Consider the following 16,245-nt stretch of genomic DNA (forward strand, 5'->3'; position numbering starts at 1 on the left):
TACAAAATTAGTTGTATTTATCCTCTCAAGCCAGCTGTGAGGTAGGTTCGCTAAAGCTGTAGTATCATCACTAAGCATTTTCTGTATTGTTCTTAAGAACAGGTAACATTACGAAATCCCAGAAGCAGACATCTCAAAACACTCGTAGGAAAAATAAAGTTGGACCTTAGATTTTTAGCATCTTTGCCCCTTTTTTTAAACGTAAGTTTTACAAGATAATACATTTTTACAATTACCTGATGTGGATACAGCTTTGAATCTTGGCAAAAAGCAAATCTTAACTTGCATTTTAATTAATTTTGCTGTGTTGCTTGCATCTTAGATTCTGTTTTGGCAAGTACAGCAGGTTAAGGGTTCCATTTAGTGTCCATTCTGATGAATATATGATCTTGAACCCATTATTCCGCCACAGGCAGGGTCATCCTCCTCCGATGGCAACAGCATAACCTCTGGGAAAGAAACCTGTCAGCATCCAGAGCTCCAGGGGGCAGTGCCCCAGTACGGGACCAAGCATGATAACAAAAGCGTTTTCCCAGCATTTACTAAAAAGAAAGTGGTGTACTTCTCTCATGTAACTGGTGGGGACTATACATGAACACGTTTAAATTTAATTACAATAACGTTTTGAGTACGAAATGTAGAATGTTATAATAAGAACATAATCTGTAAATTATAACCAGTTTTAAATAGCAAAGTTTAACAATAAAGCTACTTAAGTGCTTGAATTAAAAATAAACAGTCAAACATCTGCAAGAGGAGTTAATAGTATAGTTGATACTTGTTCATATTTTATCATCAGTATTAACCAAAGGAGGGGAATTTAGCCAAGACTGCACTTTTTAAAAGTAATAATGTATTTTTATTTATTTTACAAAAGGAAAAAAACCATATTCCCTCCATAAAATTCCAGATCTTACTGTGTAAAATAACCATGCACTAATTCATATTATAGTCACACAATTTTAGACTGTTTACAGTAGATAAAGTGTCATAAAGGAGGAATAGCTATGGCTTCCACAGCTTCAGTGAGGTGCAAGGCTAAACTATACTGCCCGTGGTTTTCTGGTAAAAGCTCAATTACTTTATTTACTAGTTTAGCTGTTGTTGCAATTGGCACTTCTGTGTTTTGAAGATCCTGGGGGCTCTGCAAATGGGACACAAAAATAACCCGTCAGTTACATACAACTGAATCATCTTACTTGAACTTAAGCATTAGCCAGAGAGTAATTTCCCAATAAAAATGCTTTTCTTCAGAACTAAGTAGATTAAACTTAAATTTTTCCTCTACTGAAAATGCACATGAAAAAACATCCAGTGACCTGCTGACTCCTCTCACTGCCGGCACTTACCATGGCCTTCAGCCAGGTGCACAGTGTCGGGGGCAGCCTGGCAAGCAGCTCCAGCCCCTCCCTCGTCTGCGTGCGCAGCACCGCGTGTGCCAGCCGCTGCCCTATCAGCACCAGCAGCTGCGAGGCCAGGACCTCTTTGTCCTGAACCTGGAGGATGGCCTGTGGAGATGAACGTGAACAAACAGATGCAAAAGCTAACAGCTGGGCTTCCTTTAGGAAAGGCACCACCCGTGCCTAGTTCGGTGCCTAGGAGAGGCTACTTCATTTCTGAGGTATGGCCATTTATACAACCAAAAGAAAGCCCAATTCAAACAGCATTTAAAACCCAAATTTCTTCTCATCACCTGACCTTGGCCGCCTCTTATCTCCTAATTTTTCAGTTCAGCATGACTACAGGAGTCATTTTCAAGCTTTAGGCAAAAGAAGGGATTATATTAAATCATGTTGTGACTAACCGTGGGCTACGAGACCTCCTGTGACCTGGTCCCTGACCTCAGACCTCGTGTTCTTTCTGCCTCTAGCAGTAAGAGGCAGAAAACCTCCCCCTGGTTTTCTGAGTGGCTGGGCTGCTTCTTATCCTTGGGGGCTCGGCTCTCATGTCACCTCTGACCACCCTGTTATACTTCTGTTTATTCACATGGTCTTGTGAATTTTCTTCGCAGCATTTACCACTCAGTACAGAATTGAGCATGCGTCTCTGCTCCTACGAGTAGACTGTGGATTCTGAGGAAGGCACCCTGTCTGTTTTGTTTATGGCTCTGTCCCTCTGCATAAAACAGGCCTGGCATACGGCAGGAGTTACACTAAACATTGACCAGAAACAGGAATCTGATTAGTTTTCTATTTTAATTCTCTTCACGTTTTGTGCCTAGAAGTTCTAACAAAAGAAGGAAAAGCAAAAAGCTTTATTGGCAACTTTACTGATTCTTTACTCGAGCTATCAATTTTAAAACTTGAGCCCAAATGACATTCACCGGGTGATTATTACCTCTTCTCCTAAGTGGTCAGCTCCATAGCTGTAGAGTTCCCCCACATAATGCCTCCTAACAACATCTTCACTAACTTGAAGGTGATGGGCCAGATCCAGGGCCAGCACTGGCCAATCTTGGTCTTTCCCCAAAAGAGTGGTCATTGCCTCTTCTGAGGAGCCTTTGTCCTTCGTGACTGCATGTCGGGCCTGGACAGCTGCACTGACGACTTTCAATAAGAACTTGAAGATGGGCAAAGAAGGAGAGCAACATCTTGTTAGTATGTTTCATTAAAAAATATGCAAATCCAAGTAATCGTTGACTTTCCTGTCAATTACTGTGGCTTTTCCATTAAAATAGTTATCAAAAAAAGACACATAATTTAAAGGGAAGTTAACTCCCAAGAACACCTTAGAGGTGGTCATCCCAATAACTGTAATTACCTGCTGTCGTACAGAAATAAAATTTGCATCCATTTCCCCACTAGGTAATAACTGAATTGAAGTTAGGTCTTTGAAAAATGCGTTTTTCCCCTAAAGAGAAGAGACCAAGAAAACTGATGAGTATGAACTGTTATTAAGGTGAAAAAAAAGATTTAAAAACGAAGTCATTTAATCAAGAATAACTCTTGATTTATTTTGTCTTTGAACAATAACACTTAATTCTATTCATTTAATTTTTATAACTATTATCTAGCGTGCGGTAGGCAGCCTTTAGGGTGGGCCGCGGTGGTGCCCTCCTCCTGGTACCCGTGCCTTGTGTAATCCCATTCCCCCGAGGGGGTGCTGGTGACTCACTGCTAGTGAGCAGAATTAGGCAGAGATGAGGCAGGTCACTTGCAGGATCAGGTAACAAAAGCACTGTGCCTTCTGCCCTAGGAGCTCATAATCACTCTCACTTACTCAGAGGGCTGCTGTGCCGTGAGCTGCCCTACGGAGTCACGCGTGTGGCAAGGAGCTGAATCCCGCTGGTAGTCGTGTAAGCCTGGAAGGGGATCCCCAATCCCGCCCCCGGTGGAGCCCAGAGGTGAGACTGCAACCCTGGCTGACACCCCAGCTGCAGACCTGCGAGAGACCTGGGGCCAGAGCCACCTAAACAAGACACACACATGCTACTCATTTGCTGTTTTCAGCCACTAAGTTTGGGGATCATTCGTTGTGCAATAATTGATAACTAACACATAGTATATACTCTGCATCCTCTTAAAAACACTTGTTGAACTGTTTAAAAACATTTGTTTCAGAGAACAGATCTGTTTCCGAAGAGCCAAAAAGGAATATCAGGAAATAGGATTTCAGAAGTCCCCAGGAAGGAAATGTAATACAGAGCAAAGAGCTGGAAGACCCAGGCTCTAGTCCCAGGCCCACCCCTTCCAAACAGGTCACCTTGGACAAATGACCCCACCATCCTGGGCTGCAGTTTTTTCAGGTCATGCCAGATATCACCTAAGGTACTTTCTAGACCTAATCTATGATTGCAGGTCAGCTGGTGTGACCGCCAAGTAGGGTGAAGCCACTCATCCTTTAGTGGTGAGAGATACCAGACTTCCAACGGCAACCCACCACCTGTGGACATCACCGTTTGAAAGTTTTCCCACACACTCACCCACAGTCTGTTACTCTGTAGTTTCTACCCGGAGGTCTTAGATATAAGGGTCTATTCTACACCAGAGCCTTTGGATTGGGAATATGTGTGCACATTTATTATTTACTACGTTCCAGACACAAAGTACTTCATGTTGAGTATGTCATTTAACCCTCATGACAACCATGAGGTAGGCACTAGAATAATCACGCTCAGGCTAGGAGAACTGAAGTAACTCTAGCCGGTAAATGGCAGAGGTGGGATTCCGTTTCACCTGCCAAAACACACTGCTTTGGTATTTGCACATGAGAGTCACACAGCTGTCTCAGGCCATCCCAGCATGATCCGGGTTGAGACTAACATCACCACTGTGCTTGTCCAATTCTGGACATATTCTGGTTTCTAAAAGTAACTTTTTGAGGGGAATACTGAGCTAGGTACTTTATTTTGGTTGCTTTAAAACAAAACAAAACAAAAAAAACTTTTAAGTACTTATGGAAATAAATTTCTTAAAACATACTATTTCTGCTTATATATACTCTCAGATTCAACACTTCCAAACCACTGTAAATGGGCTTCCTTGTAAATGGCATGCCCAGTCTCCCAAACTTGAAACTGGATTTAATTTTAATCCCCTCTGCTTCAGCGCTGAACCTAGCGTGTCCTCAGGTTACTGACTCCTGGAAATCCCTTCATGATCTGTATTATTCTCCCCAGTCCACATCCTCACCAACTCCTGATTCCCAGTGGTTTCCCAGACTCTACTCACCACGCCCTCCCATCCCTTCTGCAGACCTCTGTCATGTACCTTCTCTTTATCACCTCCTTACTTATGAATGCATTAAACATTTATTGGGCTCCTGTTATGTGGCCAGCATGGCACATAGACATGGGGATATGGCAAAGAGGTGGTCAGTTCAGGAAATGTAGACAAAGACTTTGAAGCGAAGGTGACACTTAAGTAATAAATGAATAACGAATAGGAGCTGACCATACAGAATAGTTGCCTGTGAAAACAGAACGATACAAACACGACAAGAGATGATAAGAATGTCTGCCTTCTCTGAGGGGTGGGGGGTAGTGAACAGTGGCTAGAGCACAAGGTAAGAGAGGAATGGACGGCAGAAAAGGTAAATTATGGGGTGGGGAAGCCTTCCTCGGGCTCCATGTTTCCCCGTGGCAGGAAATATTAATACTATGCCAGGTCTCCCGCCCTCACTCGCTGCTGCCCAAATGGACGGTGCCTTTGGGAGAAGGAACTGAGCTCTCAGCAGCGCCCTGTTCCCCCTTCTTCCAGGACGCAGTCTTCCTGGGGGAGCTCCCGGCACCAGGAGCCCGACGGGAAGCCTGCAGGTGTCCGGGGGTGCCGTGGCTGCGCAAGAGCGGGATCATCGTTTACTGACACAAGCTGGGGTGGAGAAGCCAGTTGAGGCTGTGTTTTACGTACTGGCATGAAACTAATACAACTGAATCTGTGTTTTGGGAAGAAAGCTCTGGCAGCATGGGACTGGGTGGAGGGAAACTGGAGGCTGCTGTACCACCCTAGGGGAGACAACGAGGGCTGAGCTCAGGCTACAGTGATGGAGAGGGACGGACGGAAAGGATTTAAGGAAGAACTGGTAAGAATGAACTTACAGTGACTGTGGGACGTGAAGAAGGGAACTGAGCTAGCTGTCTCCAAGGTTGCTAGTTTACGCCAGGGCACAGACAGCGACATCACTCATCAACTGACCAAGCCAGCGAACTCGGGGGGAACAGCAAGTGTAGGTAAGGGGAGGTGCAGGTGAGGGTAGAGAGATTTTAGGAAGGAGGTATCTGCAGTCCACAGCACATGCCAAGAGAGGCGTTCAGTAGAAATACATGCCCCAAACTCTGGGGACAGGTCAGGCCTGGAGACACACAAGACACACAAGAGGGAGAAAAGGAGTGTATCCAAGAAGCATGTGCAGAATGAGAAGGGCAGATGGCTGAGAGGGCAGAACCCTGGGACACCAATAGTTAAGGTAGACCAGAACAAGGAAGCCTGGCAAGGAATAGGGGACAGAGACCCCCGTGACGAATAATCCTATACAAGACACACACAAAGGGCTGAATGACTTCGATAAGACAGTCCTGCTAGACCCTCAGCTCCGAGAGGCTCTCAAGTCCTCCGAGGATTACCTTACTATCAAAGAGAGAGAGTGGCTTCACGGCCTTCAGAGAGAACCTCATGACAGCGTACAGGAGGGAGCACAGGATGGAATGGTGCTCCACCAGTGGGTAGTGGATGTGCCTCTGCTCCAGCGCCAGCTCCACTATGGAGACCGGTCCTTCCACGGCCAGCCAGGCATCCTCCGTGTCCAAGACGGGCACTTGCATTTCATCCCGGCTGACGTCTGCCTGGGTGTTTTGAGAAGGGAGAACCGTGTTCAGAATTGGAGAAATAATAGTTTGCAAACATCTTAATGAGCTTACTACCAGCAGCAAAGTACAAACCCGTATTTCTCCCCACCCCTCAAGTTATAATAGTAAAAAAAAAAACAAAACCATAAAATCTAATTCTAATAAGAAACATCACTATTTTTTAGGCTTAAGTCAAAACTTAGATGTGAATCAATGAAAAATAATCTCTTTTAATAGTTCTTAAGTCCAATGACTTTCAAAATATTTGACACTTTAGAGACAGTTCAGAATGAAAATACAGCTCTTTTACCTCCATTAAAGTCTGAAGAAGATCCCAGCAACACCCAAGGAAAGATGTCATTGCTGTGTCGCTCATCCCCACATCCTGTTTTTAAGAAGGGACATAATTAGCTCCGGCAGCAAAACTGCTAGTTTTTAATCAGAAAAACAGAACACACACAAAAAACGCACCTATTCGACTGACTTTCTGCACTGAATAGCCAGGTAAGAATTGAAAGTCAAGGCACTTGACTTTAATTCCTTTCTTTAGATTCAACTAATTTTAAAATTAGGCTTTAAAAAAGATGGTTTTACCCTCAACTTTTAAAAAATGTCTCTCTGTATTGGAAAGACGCAGTGTCATCGGTGAACCACAGATAGCGGGGTGGCAATCCCGCTCCCATCTGGCTCGCTGAGGCATTTGCTAGCCAAACCGTCACGGTGTGCGGTAAGATTCCTCTCGTGTGTGAATCTTAAAAGTTCCAAGAAAACAGCTTGGTGTGGTTCCAGAGCATCTCTGAGGGACTGAACTGAACCCTCTGAACAAAACTAGGATCCCCAAGCCAGTGAACTAAACACCAGACTGATGCTGTGGGCAACGGATCCTTCCTGAAGGGGCCTGTCCAAGGGGCCACTGTGCTCACATGCAGTCTTTTTTTAAACCAAGAGCCAACAAATCCCTTACATCCCTAAGTAATTCGTCCTTAAGGAATACAGCACGTGTGTGTGTGTGTATGTACACACATATATGAACGGTAGTCATACAGCCACTCTCAAGAGCATACAGATGATTTCTTCAACAACGGAGATTTTTCAGGACCTAAGGGCCTATAATGGCTGGGTTCTTGTGTCCAAGTATTTATTAAGATATTTGTAATAAGAATATTTCAAAGTTTTGAGCAAACGCTAGCACTGTGAATCACTGACCTCAAATATAAGCCCCAGTATCCATGGACTGGAACGTTACTGAAGACTATTTGTACAATAGCTATTAGATAAAGGTAGATCAAACTCACTACTCATATGAATCCACTTCCATTATAAATTTCTAATTGGAAGGACAGCAAAAATACGCAGCAGTGGCCGCATGTTACCCTCCTGTCCACAGTCCAAAGTTGCAGACATCTTGGCAAACTTAGTTTCAACATACTATCTGATAATCTGGAAAGGTAAATTAAAATTGGCCATAGTTCATGACCAGTTTCCTTATTGATATACTATTCTCTTTGCATTTTTCTTATCTCCCGATGCGTCATCAAAATGGTTAAAGGCAGAGTTCATCGCCACAGTTAATAAGGTACTACATAAAGTGCAAAATTAACAACTACACATCTAGTTAAGGGAGATTCACTTACCCTTCGGCATAACCTATCCTTTGGTGCTTTTCCAACCTGAGACAAGAGGACATAAGATGCTGCATTTAATTAATAATTTAAATCAAAAGGCATTACCATGGTACAGGAAGTAGAAAGTAACCAAATTTAAAAAATGTAAATGCAGCTATGAATAAAGGCAGTACTAATTTCATCAATTAAACATTGGTTCTACTCATTTATAACACAACGCAACTAATTTTGTGGTGAAACTTAAAAATATATTACGAAAAATACACTAGGCTCACAAATAACCCTTTTCAAAAATACTTATTTTTGAACTATTAAATAAGAAAAACTCCAAAAATCTGGTTCCCACTTTGCATAATCAGATTACTGCACTACCTTAAAACCTAGAACCAAACTCAAGGCTACGAATAAGCAGCAGCTAAGAATTCTGCTAGTTGATGAAGACACACACAATACGAAACTTTAAATGGTCAGAAAGAAGGAAGAAACGTCTAAAGCAGACAGAAGTTATATTCCTGGCTCAGAAAATCAGCTGGTGTCCTTATTCAGTAAGTAATTAGTGAGATTCAACTGTATACTTTATACAGGGTAATAAGTGGGAGATAAAGGTTCTGCCCTTCAGGAACATTACTTGATAAGACAATTCACAGGAAACAGTGAAAATGAAAAGGACAACAGACTCTTCGCCTCATTACCTCTCACTGCGATTACTGCAATGGCCTTCAACCCCAATTTCAACATACTTCACTCTGTTGCCAGAATCGTTTTCTAAAGATGCAAATCTGAACATATCATTCCTCTGCTTAAAACTGCCCCAATGTCTTCAAGACAAAAATGACAGCTACCATTTACTGCGCCCTCACCAGCTGTGCCAGGCGCGATGCTAAGTAGTTTACACATGTTAGAAAACCCCAGATCCAGAGCGCACACAGGAAGTTCTCCACGGTTGGCCTCCTGCTCCTTTCTATAGCCTGTACTTCAACCAATCAAAGCTACTTGCAGCTGTCTGAATCCAACATTGCTGTCTCCCATCTCCAGGACTTTTTGCTGGAAACATTTGCTCCTCACCCACTTTTTACTGATTCATATATACTCATCTTCCAAAATTCAGCCCAGAAGCCTTCCCTTGTCATTTACTTCCTCTTCCGAGTTCAAAGAGCACCCTGTTGTCTGTTTACCATCTTTCTGATTGTGGGTTCTTTGAGGGCAGGGGCTGTGACTTTTACCTCTGCAACCACAGAACCTAGCACAGTCCTTGGCACATAAGAGACACTTATAATAAATATTTGTTGAATGAATGATCCTAAACTCTCTGCTTCCTTGTTCAGGACTGCTTAAACCCCGAGTTTTGAGGGTCAGATGGGACAGTGGGTATAGAATGCTGAACATCTGTACACGGTAACACAAACATAGAAAAGGCTTTGTATTATTAGTCTCTCAAGACGGTGGTCAGAGGTGAAATAGAACAATACCATAAAGGCCAAAAGGAGTGTGTTTCAAGAAAGAAGCAGGTAAGTGGGCAAGAAAGATGAGCGCACAGGAAACAGATTTAACTACACAAAAAGGTTACCGATGATTTCAAAGCACTTTCTAGAGGAGCCATGGCCTATAGGGGGTCTGAGCTGGAGTGCTGTTTTCCGTTTAGGAATGTCTGTCATTGTACATTTCAAAGAACATGTTGTCATTATAGTGGTAGTTCTCCTGACATCCACTTAACTGCTGCCAGAGTAACCGACATGCTCACCTGGCCTGCAAAGCACACTGACAAGGGCCTGGCCACACTGCTTGAGGCCCAAAGGCTCCCCTCCAGTACACCAGCAGCTTCTCCCACCGGTTGAGTTATAGGCTTACCTGTTAGGTTTGTTCCCAAATCTACTTATGCTGGTTGTACATACTGTAATTAAGTAACTGATGAAATATGAACGAGGAAAAAAGGGAGTTCTTTATGTGAATACTGTGTTGACCCCTTTAAAAAGATTTATGGAGGAGAGTAGCTAACTCCTAGGTCTACTGGATTAGATACAGAGGAAACAACTACAAAACTAGGGGGTAAATTATAAAAATCTGAAGATTTTGCACTCAGATTGCATCATAGCTTTAAAGAAACAGGATCTAGAAATCACAGGCAATGCTTTATGGGTGAGGTTAATGTAGGAAAACCTAAGTAAAATTGCAATCGACCCTATTCAGAGAAAATATCTTGGCCCTACATCCAAAGATTGGCGAGGAATTGTGCATTTGTATGTTTTAATTTAAAATAAAGTGCAAATCCTTGCTTGAATCGACCTCTGGTCCTAATCACTTGGGTTAAGAGGCTTTTACAGGACATTACTCTCTTTCAAGGATTTGGGCTCTTCAAGTCATCATCATCAAAAGGCCAGCACAGCTGAGCACAAATAAAATGTAATGTCAAATAAAAAACAGTCTAACAAGGCTTAATGTAAATAATCTTTCTTATATCAGTCAATTATTAAGGGAGCCAAATAAACAAGAAGTCGGTACAGGAAATTTACAATTACCTTACCTTATCCATCAAGTAGGTAGCAGCAGAAAACCTTTTAACTAAAAATGTGTTCCACATCATCAGTGCGATGCCTGGACAACAAGAAAAGTAAAGCAGTGACCAGAATGCTTCTATATTTTCTCTTTCATCATATATAACAAATTGCTGTCTTCCTTAAGCTTATAAAACTATCTGGGCTATTTATTTAGATATTATTTCTTATATCTTATGTAATAAAATTAATAAAAACCTTTATCTTTAATAAAAATCAGAACTGGGCCGCGTGAGAGGATATCCAAATGGCCAATAAGCATAAGAAAAGACTATGTCATTAGTCATGAGAGAAACAGAGATTAAAACTACACAGAGAGAGCTTTACACAACCAACAGAAAGGCTAAAATTTTTTTATATGACAACACCGAGTGTTGACGAGGATGTGGAAACAATGAGAATGCTCATACACTGCTGGGGGGATAATAAATTGGTAAAACCACTTGGAAAACTACTTGGCAGTATCTACCTAAGCTAAGTATGTCTACCGTGTGACCCAGCAATTCCACTGCAGAAACAGTCACAAAAACGTGTAGAAGAGAGGCAAGGACAGCTTTATGCATAACAGCCAAACACTGGAAACAACCTCAATGGAGTTTTCTAATATGTGACCACTAAATAAAGTGATATACAAAAAAAGTATTAAAAAGCAAAACAAAATACAAAAAAACTATTTTTAAAAAACTCAACCAAACAAAAAATCTGGGCTTTACATGTCCATATACAATAAACTGTGGCACTGATATTAAATTTCTGTAACAGCTGACAGGCAGTGTAAACATGACATTTCACATGCTGTATTATTACCCACACAGCTGGTTCTGTATCTAGGAGTGAGGTCCTGCAGAGGAAGCCAGGAAGCTTACTCAATGCGCAAATTGGGTAAAGTTTTTTTTTTTAATTGAAGTATAGTTGATTTACAATGTTGTGTTAGTTTCAGGTGTACAGCAAAGTGATTCAGATGTATATATTCCTTTTCAGATTCTTTTTCCTTATAGGTTATTACAAAATATTGAGTATAGTTCCCTGTGCTATATAGTAGGTCCTTGTTGGTTATCTAATTTATATGTAGTAGTGTGTATATGTTAATCCCCAACTCCTAATGTATCCCTCCCCTAACAAATTGGGTAAAGTTCTAACTTGAAGAAACACCATTTTTTCAGTAAGGATAGAATATTCTACAGACAATATTTTCCAAATGAGCCACTTTAAATCGTTTGTTTTCGCCTTTGGAAGAAAGTAAGAGCTAAGATATGAATATATAAAATAAATTTTAAGTTCTTATCATGTAAAATGAGACATTTTAGAATTTCTGCAATTTGACCTCATACCACCTGCAACAAGGTGTTACAGGAGAGGAAATAAGTAGCTTCTCTAGAATGTAACACAGAGACATAAAGGTGATAGATACCTCCCCTTACCTGGACCCAAACCTAGTCTCACCACTTAGTATTTTATTAACTTCCTATCTTAGTATCTGACTAGCCTAGTACTGAGCTCCTCGATTAATTCATAGGGAATCTAATCTATCTATTAAATGGAACCAGCAATCTGGTGACAATTTTTCTACAATAATTTGTAACATTTTTTTCAAGGAGACATCAGCAGTCCCTGTGGTACAGCAGCCAATGGAGAATATTCATGTTTATCAAAAGAAGCACAAGGTGGAAGGGATAAATTAGGAATTTGGGATTAGCAGATACAAACTATACTATATATAAAATATGGTCCTACTGTATAGCATGGTCCTACTGTATAGCACAGGGAACTATATTCAATATCCTATAATAAACCATAATGGAAAAGAATATGAAAAAGAACATATATGTGTATAACTGAATCACTTTGCTGTATACCAGAAACTAATACAACATTGTAAATCAACTATATTTCAATAAAAACATTTTTTTAATTGATGCAGATACTGACACAGACAATTCATTTTGTAAACAAATGAAATAAACTTAGGTTATTGATAAATACAAAAAAAAATGGAGAAGAAGAAGAAGCACAAAGTAGTTTGTAGGGTACAGTATTATTAGGCTTTGGCTATCTAACTTTTTCATCAGGAATTACAGTCCTGAGCAGACCATTCTTCTTATCTACCTGTGAACTACAGAGGGAATCAATAATTCATGCATAATATTCTCCTTACTTACACCTAGGAATAGTCATCAGTGTGGGAAACTGATTGGTGGGGAGAGAAGGTGATAATTAGTGCCAGCCCCCTCCCCCTTTGGGGACAGCCTTTTTTCAAGCAGTTAAAACAGCCAATACTTTGCATACAGCAATACACAGTAATGTGTTAGGTGGCAGGACTGTCAAGGAAAATTTTAACAGGATGTGAATTTAAGAGACTTGGCTCTTTGGAATGAAACAGTTACGTTTTTAACACCTGTTTACTTACCATTCTGAACATGTGCATTAAGAATGTGCTCCAAGTGTTCTATTGACCTAACAAAAAAAAGTGCTTCCTTACATAGAGGGAGCAAAAAGAGAGAAAAAAGATATTATTTAATAGGTGTTTCAAATACAAACGGAGACTTCTTACATAAATTTCCACATAAAGTTACCCAAGAATGTTATACTAAGAACACAGAATTATTAGGGAAGAAGTAATTTTGCATAAGATAATGTTAATGGTCGCTCTTAAATTTACATCATCTATATAATGATTGATTCCTAGGACATCTGATTCAAAATTTACTGTGGTTTGTACATCATAGCAGTATTCTCTCCAATAAATACTTGAATTTCACACAGATATGAAAACAATAGGTTTACTTTCTTTGCAAATATCATTCATTCTTCAACAAATGTTTATTGAGCAACTACTATGCACCCGTCTGCTGGAGGCACCAGAGATACTGTCATGAACAGAACAGAACCAAATCCTTGCCCTCCCGGAGGTTATGCTCTAGTGAGGGCGCTAGATAATAAATATGATAAGTAAATTACATAGGTTGTTAGTAATAAGTGCCAAAGAGAAAACATTAAAGCAGTAAAGGGAAATAGGAAATAGCAGAGGGGATGTTGGAAATTCAACTACTTTTAATCAAGGTAGTTTACGTATGAAAACGCAAATATGGTATGTAAAACTGATGAAATTATTTGAATGTTTGCTAAATAAATTTGTGGCCTGGGGGACTTCCCTGGTGGCGCAGTGGTTGGGAGTCTGCCTGCCAATTCAGGGGTCACGGGTTCGGGCCCTGGTCCGGGAAGATCCCACATGCCGCGGAGCAACTAGGCCCGTGCGCCACAACTACTGAGCCTGCGCTCTAGAGCCTGCAAGCCACAACTGCTGAGCCTTCGTGCCACAACTACTGAAGTCCGTGCACCTGGAGCCCGTGCTCCGCAACAAGAGAAGCCACGACAATGAGAAACCCGTGCACAGCAACGAAGACCTGACACAGCCATAAATAAATTAATTTTTAAAAAATGTGTGGCCTGTACAATATTAAACACATCACCTTTGCTAATACGTGTCAGAAGTTCCCCACAAGTAATTTTGACTGTTTTGAGCCTAATAAAGCTGTGTGTGTAAAATGGTGGAATTGGGATAGGGGCTGTTGAATGGGACAAGGAGATAAATATTTAACAGGAAAAGAACAAACAAGAAAAATGACCACTAAACAAACATTTTAAACTGACCACTTATTTTAAATGTTAGACCTGAATCTGGAATTAATTCATTCAGATTTTAGAAACTACTGTGTCTCTGTTCCGGTCCTAACGTTCTTTTCTCATGCGGGAAAAGTATCCTGTATAGGAGGAGCCTGAATACGTCCACCATTCAGGCCGCAGGACAGTCAACCGAAGACGGCGACGGGAGGCGTATCAAGAGGCCCCCTACCCTAAAATCATCTTTTGGTCAAAGTTTAACTGATCAAAGACGATTACTTTGTTTCAAGCACTTACTTTTAAAATGTCTTCCTTTAATATGAAAGAGATTACATGTTCAAGACAACATTTTTCTCAGAGGAAGGAAAACTACTGTTATCATTAATGTATTAGTGTGAATTAGTTCATCAATGAGATTCTTCTTCAAAAGTACAACCTGATATAAGGACAATAAAGGAAAGAATTTTGATTTGAGAAGGTTAATTTACCAGAGTACTGACTAAGGAAGCCTATGTGAACGACTGTGCAGCAAAGAGAAATACATGTCATGTGTTTTTACATCTTATCTTATCCTGGTGTCAACCCTGAAGGAATGGCACCATCATTAAAAAAGGGTGCGAGCAAAAAACCAGGTTCAGTGACTGGGCCAAACCCAGGCACCTGTCTGGAGTCATCAAGTCCAGGCCTCCAGCCTCCAGACCTCGGGCCTCTCCCTGCACCGCTTCCAGACTGAGAATGCCTGCGAGCGAGGGCGGCTGCTGGAAGGGGCAGAGAGCGATGCCCAAGCGGAGAGTCAGGCTGGCATCAGAGTCTTCACTCTGGTTTTTATCATGATGACTACAGTACAATACGAAGAACTGTCTATAGGTAGATGCTATCTCACACAGACAGTCCAAAGGAAATACAAAATACACTCATCACAGTTTAACCAGGAGTAGGGCAAAACACGCTGGCGTTAGAGAAGCTTAGGCATGAATCCTGGCCCGACTCAGGCAAGGAACCTGACTCCTCCGAGCCAGTTTTCTCTTCTCTAGAGTGGGGATAATGATGACACCCACACTTCACAGGTTTACGGTGAGGATTTTGAGAGAGGGTGTATGAAAAGGGCCTGGCACAGCTCCTGGTATGGAGACATTCCAAAGGGGAAGAAGCCAGTGTTTGTAAGTGACTTATGGAAACAGTCCCACGTACGTACAGCATGAGCACAAAACAGAACCAACACTAAAGTGGTGACGAGAGTCGTACCTCCGGATCTTTATTCCACTGAACAACATACTCCCAGCAGCAATGGGCGTGCAGCACGTCCAGCTCGAGGCTACACGGAAACTGCTTGTAGGCCAAATGCAGCAGGTCTGAAAGTCAGAGGAGAGCGATGTATTGCTCCTGCCTGAAGGAAAGCTCCGCCCGCCTTCTCTATGCCAGATTTCATGTTTCCCCGTGTTTACGTCTTACCTGGGATGGCTCCCAAGTCCGTCTCCACCTCTGACACCTCAGATAAACCTCTGTTAATACCTTCTTTGGGTTCATCTGAGTTTTCTGCATTTCTTTCTTTATTAGCCAGTTTTAATACTTCAGGGCTGACATCCTGTTTAAATATCCACTTGGCTACACTGTCTGCAATGCCACCTATAGTTTGGAGATATGAAAGGAAATGAAAGTTGGCAGCATTTGCCAAAAGGAGCCCGTACAGCACAGGATCTGAATGTCTCCATGAAGATCTAAGTGCCACGTTGTTTTAAGCCTGAAAGGGACCCCAAAGCTATGAGATTTATAGGTGTCGCCGCCTACCACTCACTGTATGAGGGCAAGTGGGATATTGGATCTCTAAGGGCATCTTTATACTCTTGTAAAAGATTGGCTAAATATTAATGCAGATGCATATATAAGTCTGTATACCACATACCTTCAAAGTCCACAAATTCAAAATGCACTTTATCGGACATAGATGGAGACATGAATACATGTTTCAAATGCTTTCATTTAAATGCAAGTGAAAACAGACTGATTAGCATGATACTTGTGTCTAGGTTTCTTAGGGCAAAACACTACTGTTAATAGTCAACTAACTTGCCTATATGGAATATTTGGGGGCAAAATTTAGCCATAGTTAATTAACAACATGATGCGATACCATATTTCCGTCATCAATATAGTTTAGGAAGTT

The 16,245-nt window shown here is 41.4% G+C and overlaps 1 protein-coding gene across 4 annotated transcripts in view; it reads right to left on the reverse strand.

The window, feature by feature from the left end:
* RAB3GAP2 (RAB3 GTPase activating non-catalytic protein subunit 2) overlaps nt 1-16,245 on the reverse strand; it is a 90,425-nt gene that overhangs the window by 1,881 nt on the left and 72,299 nt on the right. For 3 of the 4 annotated variants that reach the window (XM_060127193.1, XM_060127214.1, XM_060127224.1), the window contains 11 exons: nt 15,534-15,707; nt 15,327-15,433; nt 12,868-12,934; nt 10,430-10,500; nt 7,918-7,953; nt 6,594-6,668; nt 6,062-6,280; nt 2,761-2,850; nt 2,338-2,559; nt 1,350-1,508; nt 237-1,144 (listed from right to left, as the gene is read on the reverse strand). In XM_060127193.1, the coding sequence (XP_059983176.1) occupies nt 989-1,144; nt 1,350-1,508; nt 2,338-2,559; nt 2,761-2,850; nt 6,062-6,280; nt 6,594-6,668; nt 7,918-7,953; nt 10,430-10,500; nt 12,868-12,934; nt 15,327-15,433; nt 15,534-15,707 (1,376 nt within the window). In that variant the 3' untranslated portion in view covers nt 237-988. The remainder of the gene's footprint in view (nt 1-236; nt 1,145-1,349; nt 1,509-2,337; nt 2,560-2,760; nt 2,851-6,061; nt 6,281-6,593; nt 6,669-7,917; nt 7,954-10,429; nt 10,501-12,867; nt 12,935-15,326; nt 15,434-15,533; nt 15,708-16,245) is intronic. The other variant, XM_060127203.1, reaches the window with a different exon arrangement.

Source organism: Lagenorhynchus albirostris, chromosome 2, assembly GCF_949774975.1.
Source record: "Lagenorhynchus albirostris chromosome 2, mLagAlb1.1, whole genome shotgun sequence".
Classification (NCBI taxonomy): Eukaryota; Metazoa; Chordata; class Mammalia; order Artiodactyla; family Delphinidae; genus Lagenorhynchus; species Lagenorhynchus albirostris.